This window comes from Marmota monax, unplaced genomic scaffold (genome assembly GCF_021218885.2).
Source record: "Marmota monax isolate L192 unplaced genomic scaffold, Marmota_monax_Labrador192_F-V1.1 WCK01_AAM20220418_F8-fsc00046, whole genome shotgun sequence".
NCBI lineage: Eukaryota > Metazoa > Chordata > Mammalia > Rodentia > Sciuridae > Marmota > Marmota monax.
The window spans coordinates 11,879,893-11,892,828 of record NW_026692486.1 but is presented as its reverse complement, the minus strand read 5'-3'; the positions used below and the strand labels follow the sequence as shown (position 1 = coordinate 11,892,828).

The 12,936-nt window shown below is 33.8% G+C and overlaps 1 protein-coding gene and 1 pseudogene across 2 annotated transcripts in view; both read right to left on the bottom strand.

Annotated features, from left to right (window-relative positions):
• Hs2st1 (heparan sulfate 2-O-sulfotransferase 1) overlaps positions 1 to 12,936 on the bottom strand; it is a 172,010-nt gene that overhangs the window by 31,825 nt on the left and 127,249 nt on the right. For both annotated transcript variants that reach the window (XM_046443289.2, XM_046443290.2), the window contains exon 3: positions 6,348 to 6,433. In XM_046443289.2, the coding sequence (XP_046299245.1) occupies positions 6,348 to 6,433 (86 nt within the window). The remainder of the gene's footprint in view (positions 1 to 6,347; positions 6,434 to 12,936) is intronic.
• On the bottom strand, positions 5,042 to 6,330 carry LOC124091992 (prefoldin subunit 4-like; annotated as a pseudogene).

Here is a 12,936-nt window from a genome sequence, read left to right as displayed (position 1 = left end):
GAAGACATTAAATTTTCAGCATTAGTTCCTTAGAGAATGAGAGAGTTAATGGACCACAGATGATTTTTACTATAGCAACACCTGCAGACCCTTGAATTGTCTAACTGGCTCCTTGTCCTAATATCCTGCTTTGTCCCAGTCTTGAAATGTCTTGACTCTTCCCTTTCCTTTATTCTTCATTTAATAGTTACCAAGTCCTTTTGATTTGTCCTTTCTCACAGGTTTGACCAATCTTCATCATTCTTTCTTCACCACTTTCCTTTTCATTGGCCTTTTGCTTAGATGACTGAAATAATCTAGTTGGTTTTCTTGTATGCAGTCTCTTTCCCTTTCAATCAATCTACTTTCCATACCAATTCCCAACTGATGGTCTTAAAACACCATTTGCTAGATCACTCTTCTTAGGAATCTGAAACAATTCTGTTGATCGGATAACATCAAACCTAAACTCCTGGGGACTGGGGGTGGAGCCCAGTGGTAGAACAACTTGCCTCACATGTGGGAGGCAGTGGGATTGATCCACCACCAACAATAACAAAAAACCTGACTAAACTCCTTTGGTTGGTTATCTTACATTTGTTTTGACATGTCTTAGTTACCACCTTATTGGTTCTTTTCTTCAACTTGGGTCTGCCTCTTCTACCTCCTCCCCTGTATCATTTATTCCTCCTCATGTGCCTTTGTTCATCCTGTCTTCCTTAACTAGAATGCCATTCTCATTCTTCCATTTTTTCTTCCTTTATATTAATTCACTCAAAAACTTTGTGTGTATCTAATATATGCCAAACTGTATTCTAGATACTAGGAAAATAGAAGTGTGGGTATTGTGTGCAGGAGGTAGGGGGAGACAAAACTCTTTGCCTTTCTGGAGCTAACATTCTACCTGGCGGAGAAAATAAACATATACATATGTGAATATATCTCAAATAGTAAAACACACTAAGGAGAAAAATGATGCAATGAAAGGGAATATGAGGGCAGGTAAGGGAGAATGCCATTCAAAATGGTGTGTTTTTAGGAAGGCATCATAGATTTATGTAATGAGGAGGGAGCCATGCAGATATCTGGGAGAAATTATCTAGGGAAGAAGGAAGAATGAAGGCTCTGAAGTTGCTCAGTGTCAGGCAGTTTGAGGAATAGTAAGATCAATCGGTTGCAAAAATCAAAGAGGAACTAGTAACAAAGGATGAGAGTAAAGAGGCAGGAATGGAGGTAAAGTGAATGCATATTGTGTGGACCTTGTAGACCATTGTAAGCACAATTTTTATGGAGCCAGGGGAGGGCACTGGAAGATTTCAGCAGACAAATGTCTTGATATGACTTATTTTAAAAGGTTGAAGTTTAGTAGAGGAGTTATAAGAAAATCTTGTGACCTCTTTTCCTGATGACTGTAGCACTTAATGCTATCTCTGCTTTCATTGGATACCTCTGGTTCCTGGAGCTAGTGCCATCAGGAAATTTAACTCAGCTTGTCCTACTAGTGTTTCTCCTGCTCCTCTTTTCTCCCCAAATGGCATTAGAAATCACTTGAGGGTAGAGACTATCAATAATAAATAATAATTCTGCATTTGACTATCAAAAGAGATGAAGAAAAAAGCCCATAATCTTATCAGCTGGTTGGTTAAAGAACCTCATTCTTGCCATGTCAACATACATGGTATTTAAAAATGAGAATAATGCAGTAAGAGTTTATTTCTCAAATATTTAAAGAGGCAAACAGTACTGTTGCAGATAGGCAGCACTGTTACATTAGGTTATTAGACTAGTAGTTCCATGAGGGCAGAGTCTGTTTTCCTCTTGTTCATGGCTTTATCTAGTGCTCAGCACCACACTCAACACACAGGGGTTGAAGATTAATATAGATGGATCAAATAGATTGTTAAGAGAATGTATCATTTATAAAAATCTTTCTGTGGGAGAGTGTACCCAGTAGTCAGGAGAGTAGGGAGGCATTGGAAATACATTCTTGTTACCTCAGCTGACAGAGCTGGGAGTTAGTAGGAAGATACAAGAAGGGAAGAATACAGAATAACTGTATAATGATTTCATTCTTAAAACTGTGGAATTCCTTCTATACTCTCTACTAGTCATTACCCCACTCTGAGCCATTCCTTGGGAACTACCTCTTCCTAGAACACAAATGCTTCCTTTTTCCCCTTTCTTCTTATCCCTGACATGTAGAGTAGATAGCAGTTCTTACTAGGCACCAGTGAAAAGGGGATATAGCACATCACAAAACTTTTCTTACTGTCTAGCAAATGGTGTTTGTGGGAACATTTTTAATGTATGAATTATGATTTTAATGAGATCATCAGTGAACTCATTCTGAAAATGGATAAGAATTATTTGTTATGAAATAGTTATATAGGCATGAAGGGATGTGGGCAAGGAATTATATAACACAAGGTGGGCATAATAAAAATGGCATTTGGAAAAAAAATCTGGGCTCACAGCTCAGTTGGTTGGGAAACAAAGCTAACATGGTTTGTTGTTTTAAATCTTTTCCCAAGCAGGTAGTTTACATATGGGAAAAAGTAAGTTCTCCAGTCACAATTTTCATCTTTAATCCTGACAATTAATTTGAACTGTGGAGGACTCAGGTGGAAGAAAAAAAAAAAAAATATATATATATATATATATATATATATATATATAAAATATACACATCTTTATCCAAGGAAAATAAACTATTTCACACTACTGGCCTGTTAGAATGTTCTGCTTAGGAAAAGAAGAGTATATTTGGCAGATTCTGCATTTGGCTATCAAAAAAAAAAAAAAAAAAGCCCACAATCTTATCAGCAGGTTAGTTACAAGATGGTTTAAGAACCTCATTCTTGCTATGTCAACATATGTGGTATTTAAAAGTGAGAAACTAAAACTAGGTTCATTTTTTCACAACTATGTTCTGTAGATGGCATAGCCAGAAGAGTGAACAGCAGCAGAAAGAATGAGTGCATACTCAGAACATTTGCAATGAACCTTATCTACTGGCCACGTCTGAAAGGGAGATGATGAAGCTGTAAGAGGGTTAAATAGCCTTTGGGAAGGACTATGATTTCAGATTTCTGCTTCACACCAGATTTAACATCTCTATTTATGCATCAATCTCACCAGGGACATTTATACCTTGTATTGTTCATATTTATTCTGGACTCTCTAAGCCCTAAAGGGTCACAGAAGCTTTTCAATTCTAATGGGAAGTTCCCATTGTCTTGTTTCAAAAAAAGTGAATGATTTATTGGTATTTGTTATTTATTTATCTATTTTAAAAAGGGCATTTAGTACATATTTATTAGAATGGCTCAAATTTAATAGATGCTACTGATAAATAAATAGCATGAATTTAAAAGGGAAAGGAAATCTAAAATTTTCACTGTTTATACTGAAATATTATGAACTAGTAAGTCTAGAAAAAAAGTGAGGTTTTCAATGACTCATTAGGATTAAGAATTGTAACTTAACTATATTTTCTACAGTGTAGGACATTTTGAAAATGTCCAACCTATATAGTTTTAAACTAGAAAATATCTAAATTTATGGCATTAATTTATTATATCTACATTATTTTTAAATTGTCCACTACTAAAAACAAAATAAAGGGAGCACTTAAGGGAAAAATGGGAAGGAAGAACTAGGAAATATGCTGAAAAAGAATAAGATTAAAATAAAAAGGAAGCAAGACAGGATAGGAATGCAAAATGTGAAAAAATATATATTTGTTATTATCCTAAAGTTCTGGGGGGAAAGAAACCTGGCTTACGGCTTGAGCAGACAGACATAAGCTTGCAAACAGTATATATGTTCTTAGTAAATAATTAATTAGTCTAATCTAGAAATGACTTTTCATTTTTTATGTGCCTATCTTATTTCCTGGGGTTCATGCTCTTTTTAACGTCTCCACTAAAGCAACTGAAAAATACATGATTAAGTATTTCTTTCATCAAATTCATCACTTTCATCCGAAAGCAAATATTTTAATGGACTCCACAAAGTACTATGTCAGTCAAAAAAATGTCCTGAAGAATAAAGTATTTGATATATCAAGAACTATGTAATGTTTCTGAACAACCAACAATAAAAATTAAAAAAAAAATTAGAAGTGATGCTTCTTTCCTTTTCCTTATACATTCATGGAGTACATGGCTATTGAGCTAAAAGATAATCAAAAAGATATAGTTACATCTACAATAGTTCTTTACCATTAAAATACATTAAATACATTTCTCCAAGTTGATTTTGTTTAGATGTTTCAAATTTTGCAAAAGTCTATTAAAATTTTTCACAGTATTTTATAACATCAGAACCATTATTAAAATATTCAAACTTTTAAACATGCATGTCAGTATTTAATAAATAAGATTATTCCTTTCAAAAAGCTTTATACTTTTCAAATACAAGAACCTCAGCAAATACCAGAGTTTTGTTCTGAGTACAAGACTTTGCCCAAAGCAAAAGCACTCAATACATAATTTTAATAATGAAAACCTGAAGTATTAGAAACCAAGCTGTGTGTGGAAAAAATAAATCATTTAGGTGAAAGGGTAACAAACATTCAATTCAAGGATAATGCAGCCCTGAGGGAAAATATGCATATGAATGAAGTTTATGAAATTGGTTCAATGCCTCTGCAAAGAAAAAATAATTAGTTTATTTTAAAGCTGCCTATAAAATGTTTTCAATATTGCAGTATGAATTATTTATAGAAAAATGTACATCTAACTTTAAAGTCACCATTTTATTGAAAGAGCTTGAGTACTATGGAAGAAATTAGAAACAGGAATATATCATTTATTCATGTACTATTTGGGTAAGTCCTTTTTTAAAATTATATAATTTTCAAGAAAGTTAAGACTTATTATTTATCTGAATCAGTAATATTTCATTCTGTTCAAATTTTAGGAGAGTGAGATATCATTTTCCTTTTAAATTTCATACAGAATGTCTTTTAAAGCTGACAAATACATGAAAGTGTATTACTTTATTTTTTAAAATAATATTCAAGTTTATTAAGTAGAGTCTTAAAATTATTATAAAATATTTAACTTTTACAAGCTTCAAGGTTTAGGTTGCTGCCAAATTTTGCCTATAACTGAACTTTCAAATCTGCTAACACCCACTGAATTGATTCCATTCTGGATTCTAAGGTGACAATTTCTTCTTGCAAATTTTTCTTTGCTTCCTCTAACACTTTCTGTATTTCTTCTAGAGAATAACTAATGATAACATCTCCAATTTGATAAGGTATCATTAAGCAGTTATTCATCTGCAAGCATGATGTCATCATGAGTATTTTTCAAATTTTGGAGCTGTTTCTTGTTTACTTCTATTTCTTCCTTTAGCTCTGTCATTCTACTTGTATTCCATGAAAATCTATCTTTTGTTGACCTTCCAAAGTGATACTGACATCCCCTGCAGCTGCCTTCTTCATGCTGGCCACCATCATGGGTAAAGGTGTATTCCTTTAAATTGTGATTACTAAATTAAAAAACTGAACAGGTCTAGGACTAAATAATAAAAAGATTGTTTGGGGGATTGGTGTTTCTGAAGTTAATGCAGAAGTAGTATTAGGGGAAACATTTGAATTTGAGGTCTTACTAGAATGGCACGATGTACACTATATAAAAAGTTGAAATGGATTCATGAGACTCATATGTTTAAACCATAACTTTTAACCCATTTTCTGATTAGTATTTATTGTAGCACAGACTCTAGAGGAGGCCACATAGTGCTTTAATACTGAAAGTAGGCCTGTAAGTTTTTGAACTTTTCTTAGAAGAATCATGATAGAAATAACCCTGACCTCATTCCTCCCAAAAATATGAGACTTTGTCTCCAATCACATGTAAATTCAAAAATAAAGGAAACTCATTATTTTTTAAAAATGTATTTCTAATTCTCGTAACTTTAAAGCTAAAACAAGGTAGTCAAGACAAAGTACGAGAAGCAGAAACTCTGGGACATTAATAACAAAGTTTCTTTGCTTTCACAATTTTCAATGATGTGCTAAGTCATAATCTGATCAAGTGAAAACTTGAACTTTTCTAGAAAAGCATCATTCTCTTTGGACAAGAAACATATACAGAATAATAATGATGATAAATAACTTTAAATATCATTACCTAAATTTAACTTGAATTTCTATAATTAACACGAGAATTGCCAATTTATGAGCACTAGAGGGCAGCAAAGCACTAGAAGGAATATTTATAATCTTAAAGTGGCAAAGTTGTGAGTATATTCCTTTTGGGGGGGAATCATACGCATAACAATTTAATAAATTTACTCCTTTTTAGGTTGCTAGAGTACATAGCATTCTTTGGTTTGTCATTTTAGGTACAACTTACTTGGCAAAATCCAAATAAGAAATGTGTCCATGATAAAACCCTGGTTTCATCTCTTTCCAGGAAGTTATATTCTTCACAAACCGTACCTAGAAAGGGAAAACATACTCATTAGTTAAGTAAAATTTATAGAAAGTGAAATTTGATGAAAGTAAATTTAAAACCAGTCACACCACTGTCAGAATTACAGGGCTGAAAACATAGGTTTGGACTAAGCAAATTATACTGTAATCTCTAACAGTTCATCATAGAGAGTTCCTATGACCACACTCAGAAAAACAAAAAAAAAAGATGATTCTGGAAACAAAACTGCACAATGCAACCATATATAACCCGGTATAGTGTATACATTTACATGGGATGAAAGGAGTATATTCAATCCTTACACACATATGGAAGCAAGCAAGCAACACTAGCAACACAAGAACATTCTATCTATCAAATAATCTGTTACTAAAAATAATTTTTTATTTGCAATTCGACAAGTAAGAAGTAATTCTTAAGCCAATGATTAAAGAAAATATGATGACTGAGATTTTAAGACTTAAGAGCAGGTATCACAACCTTGTTGATAAAAAGATTAGTAAAATGAGAGAGATAATATCGATCAAATAAAAAAAATTCAAAACATCTAAATATTTCTGAATTTACTAGAATTGAAAGTATGTAAAGATTAATATGAAAAATTGAGTAAGTGTAAATATATTAATATTTTTAAAGAATTGGATACCAGAATTTGATAAACACAAATATCACCAGCTACCAAACAATGATATACAATTTCTCAAAGAAAAATGGCAGATTTTTGATAAGCAAATCTCTGTAATGATGAATACCAAATAGTTAAATAGATTTTTAAGACTAGATACGGTGCAGAGAACTGGGGTGGTGAGGCCCACCATTCCATACTACACTGAAGGCATCTGCAAGCTATGACAGCAGCCTCTAAAGCATAGGTCTGTCCATCACATAAGGGAAGTATTAATAACCTATATACTAATAAAAGAAATAATGAAGCTTTTAGAATGGAAATGAAGTAAGCCTTACTTACTATCTTCTCTATACACATACCCACCCTTGAAATAAAATCTGAAAATCAAATGTATATAAATTTAGGTTCCATTAGAAAATATATAATTTCATTTTGGAACATAATTTTTAATTAATTTTTTTTTACTGAAACAAAAAGCCACAGAAATATGTGATTTGAAGTTCTCATGTTCTTTCCTATTCATTCTTCAAATAAGGAACCAAATAGAATGGAAATATCAAATGGCAAATGAAATTATTAGTTAATTAAATAATAATTAGTTAATCTAAAATTTGTATTTTTCAAAACAACTACGTATTGAACATGAAAAGTGTTACCACTTAATGGTCAATTACTTCATATAAACTTCTGGTTCTTTGAAAATGAGTTTCAGTATTTCAAACAAACATGGAAGGAAAACAGAGAAAGCAAAAAGAATAAGAAATTGGAGGTGGTGGTTAAAGAGAGCTTAAGACAAACTTAGCAACTCATCTCTGTTTCCCAGAAGCTGATTTAACATGGACATGGTGGTGTGGGAGGGAAATGAAAGGAGAAGTGAGATTGAAGCCTGAGAAAATGTTATTATATAAACCAAATCTTAGAGAAGACCATAGTACAAACTTGGAGTATACTGTGATGAAAGATTCTGGCAGAAATAAGAGATATAAACTTCAAGTATCCTTTTTCCTCCAAACCACCTAACATTAAATTAAACTTATGAGGATGACTGATACCTAATCCAATTTGTGTCCTTCAATTTGGGATGAATAGCCCAGGAAGCTGTGTAATACTTGGACTGATATCAGGCATCTTGAGTTTGAATGTACAGTCAATCACTTGGGACTCTTTTTAAAATGCAGATTCTGATGCTGAAGTTTTAATGTAGAACATTCTTACTTCTAACAAGTCCCCAGGTGATGGCCACACATCTAGTTCAGGGGCAACATTGAGAACCAAGGCTTCAGCATGTGTGGGAGCTAGCTTTTGATTTTATTCATCATATGAGGCGTATTTTTGTTGTGCTTGCAAAGGAGGTCTGAGGTCTTTAGAAGCTTCCAAGCTAGGTTAACCTTATTATACTGTTTCAATAAAACTATACTAAAATTCAGCAGATGTTTATAATCTTATAAACCACCATGATACATAAAACAGAAAGGGGAGGACAGAAGCAGAGGGAATTCTGTGAAACTGGTCTCATCTTCTTAAATTCCCCCTCCTCCAGTGATGCCTGAAGCATACTGGGACCAAATACTCTAAGAAATATAGTTTAAACATTAATAAAATAAGAAAAAGTTCTGTGAAAGAAGTCTGTGCTTCCAGTTGGAGTGAGAGAAGAATTTACTAAAAGCACAGAATAGAACAAGTCATGAATCATCCAGTGTTATAACCAATCCCAAACTCTCATTTATAGAATCAGAATTTTAGAGGTGGAAGGGACCAAAAATATCCTGTACTCTTTATAAAAAGGAAACTAAAAGCCCAAGAACTCTATACCTTAGATTATGTTCTAATCCAAAAAAGTGTCTTCAAAAAAAGTCTTCTTTTTTAAGTGTTAATTTAGTCACTTCTCTATGTTTAATGTAGTTCTCCAAGATTTTCTGTCTTCACTCTTTTACCTACATTTCCCTTTTCCTCACCCCAGTTCCAGTTCCTTCTCCATTTTCTGCCTCCTCACTTCCCCTGACCGCTTGCTTTGTCTTTCAGTTTGTGTTCCCCTGGTGTTCATCTACAATGGGGACATTCTGCTAAGACCACAACACAAGCTCTGGAATACAGAGGGGTAAGAAGAGGAAATGGAGACTAAACTTGGTACTAATGAAGTGGAAGGCAAAATGGTAAAGTAGAGCAAAAAGTAATAGTATCAGGTGAAGTTTGGGGGATTGAAACAATGAAACCCTTTGGTTGAAGACAAGAAATGAAGCCATCATAGTTATTTTATTCAGAAAGAATTCTCAGTCTGACTGGAATAATCTACCAATAAGAATTTTTCAGCAGTAGTAGACACAGTACATAAAAAAAAATGTTTTTGTGGCTAGCCTGGAGCAGATACCTAAACTCTGATTTTTGTCAGATTTTATAACCCGAGCAAAGTCAGGCTAGCAAGTAATCAAAAGATACCTTTAGGGAAAATACAAGCAATGGAGGTAGTGGTGTTATAACTTATTTGCTTGTCGAGTAAGATCTTGGCCAATACTATAAGAAAACACTATATCACTAACAACAAACAGTATCTAGACATACATTCTTAATAGGTTAAGCTCAACATTACGATTATCTGTAATCAAAAATGAAACTGTTTTCACTATATAAAAAGAGCAGGAATGTCATGTTGAATACTTGGATCAGATTCCAACTTTGCAATTACCATCTACTGAATGAATACTACTACTAATTTGAGTAATTACTATATCCTAAAATTCTACTAAGGCATTTACTTAAACATTACTTGCATGGCTGTGGATATTTTTATGAAACTAAACCAGAAAATAAGCTTTCCACACTAAAGGGAAAGCTAAGTAGTGGGTGGATAAAAATACAAGAAAAGTTCTACTGTAATGGATTATTGTCCAAAGTTGAGAGCAGTATTGCCCAACTTTCTTTCTTTTTTTTTTTTCATGGAGGAAGTGGAAGTTTCTAAATCACATACATACTCCTATCAATTACAGTAGTTCAACTCTCTCAGTAAATACCACCATGATGTCATGCTTAGCTGAGAACTACTATCAAAATCTAAGTTGGTTTATCCAGAATCATTTAAATTGCATTTAACAAAACATTAATGGAGTATCTACTATGACTCAGGCATTATTCTAAGTACAAGAGATATATTGGTGAAGAAGACAAAGTTCTTGCCCTTAAAGAGGTTATATTTTTTAACATATATTTTATTTTAATTGTATATGGACACAATAACTTTATTTATTTTTATGTGGTGCTGAAGAACTGAAAAACCAGGGCTGGGGATGTGGCTCAAGTGATAGCGCGCTCGCCTGGCATGCATGAGGCCCAGGTTCAATCCTCAGCACCACATACAAACAAAGATGTTATGTCCGCCAAAAACAAAAATAAATAAATAAATAAATAAATATTAAAATTCTCTCTCTTAAAAAAAAAAAAACAAGAACTGAAAAACCAGGACCTTATACATGCTACGCAAGTGCTCTACCACTGAGCCACAACCCCAGTCCCTAAAGATCTGATTACAGAGAAAAAGCAAATAGCAAGCAAACCAATACATAAGATAATTTTATAAGCTGACTTGTACTAGGAAAGGACAAGTGACATAGTACTCAGTAACATGGAAGATTTATTTAATATATAGGATGGCCAGGTAAACTTTTTCTAGGAGAATGGCACTGAATCTATCTGAAACCTTAAATGGATAATATAAAGGGAACTAAAGGAGAAGTCAGGAAAAGTATAATCTAAGAGAAAATAATAAGTGCAGAGGCCTTGAAAGTGGGAAAAGTCAATGAATCAAGAGGCTAATATGGTTAGTAGATAAGAGGTTGGAACAATGGACAAGGGCCAGATTTAATAGGGCCTCTTGGCCTAGGTAAGAAATTTGGATGATGATAATTCTTTTTTTTTTTTTTTTGGCACTAGGGATTGAATTCAGGGGCACTCAGCCACTGAGCCACATCCCCAGCCTTATTTTGTGTTTTGTTTAGAGACAGGGTCTCATTGAGTTGCTTAGTGCCTTGCCATTGCTGAAGTTGGCTTCGAACTCATGATCCTCCTGCCTCAGCCTCTTGAGGCACTGGGATTACAGGCGTGCGCCACCATGCCTGGCCAAGAAATTTGGATTTTGTAGGGAAACAGGTGCATGAATTTAAAGGCAAGTAAAGCTTTTTGGGAAAATTATAGTACATATCTCTTCATCTCTCCACTGAAAATCATGGTATACATCATTGCTATTTAAATTATTGTTTATGACCAGCACCATCAGTTTTGGGAATCAAGTGGAAGCATTTACGAAATTCAGAATATCAGGCTCCATCTTGGCCATTCTGAATCAGAAACTGTATTTTAGCTAGTGATTAGCATACACATTATAGGTTGAGAACATTCTCTGAAAAGGATCTGCAACTTAGAGCAAACTATGGACACTAACTCAAATGACTAGAAATTAACTTGAAAATGAATTAAAGGAACATGTATGTATGTGTATGTTATTGTGTTGTTCTACAGAAAGTGCAAATCCTAGATAGTTCCAATGTTTTAACAAAGAGGGGCTAAATATGGCTATGATCTAAACAAATGAGAGAATGGATTTAAGAAAAATCATAAAAAATGCTGCCAATCACACATATTTGGCTTAGCCACTTTAAAGATAAGATATCTTCTATGTAGAAGATATTTTCATAACAGAGCAAACTACACTTTCAACTAGAAGAGCTGATTAATGACCTTATAAATTTCTTTTAAATGACTAAAGCTCAACTCAAAAATATAATTCTTAGCTGGGCATGATGATGCATATTTGAAATCACAGCAATTTGGGAGTCTGAGGCAGGAGGATTTCAAGTTTGAGGCCAGCCAGAGCAACTTAGTGAGACCCTGCCTCAAAATAAAAAAATAAAAACAGTTGGGGGATATTACTCAGTGGTAGAGTACCCTGAATTTTAATCACCAGTACTGGGGGTGGGTGGTGGGTAGATGGATATAGATGGTTGGATACACACACACACACACACACACACACATCTCTGACAGAGTCTACTTTTTCTAATTACTTATGCCTCATAGTCTCAAATGTTTCTTTTAATCTCCTTATTTCAACTTTTCCTCTTTTATCCAATTTTTAATTTAAAAAAATTCTAAACTACAGAAAAGTAGAAAGAATTATACAGTCAACATCCATATATTCTACATAGATTACTTGTTGACATTTTGCTACTTTCCCCCTCTTTGTAGTTATATATGCATATACCTACTACATGAAAACAGACAGTCATATCAAGAAGACAGTCATACTTCACCTTTAATTGCCTCACAGCATGTATTATCTATGAACAAGGACATTATCATTTTCTGCTTTTTTCCCCCACTGGTACACTACAGTTGTACATAATGGTGGGATTTGATGTTATGTATTTATACAAGCACACAGTATAACAATATAAATCTGGCAAATAACCCTTCCCCAGTATTTCTCTATTCCTCCCAACTTCCCTCCCCAGGTCCCTTCCCCCTACTTCACTGATCACCTTTAAATTTACATGAGATTCTTGCCCCCCCCCACCCCCGATTCTGTTCCTTTTTCCTCTCTAGCTTCCAGATGAGAGGAAACATGTCCCTTGATATTCTGAGATTGGCTTATTTTATCTTTTTTTTTTTTTTAATGTGGTACTGAGGATGGAACCCAGTGCCTCAGGCATGCAAGGCTAGTGTCCTACCACTGAGCCACAACCCCAGCCCAAGAGATTGCCTTATTTTGCTTAACATAATTTTCTCAAGTTCCATCCGTTTTCCTGCAAATGACATAATTTCATTCTTCTTCATGGTGGAACAAAACTCTTGTGTATATATACCACATTTTCTTTACATATTCATCCAGTG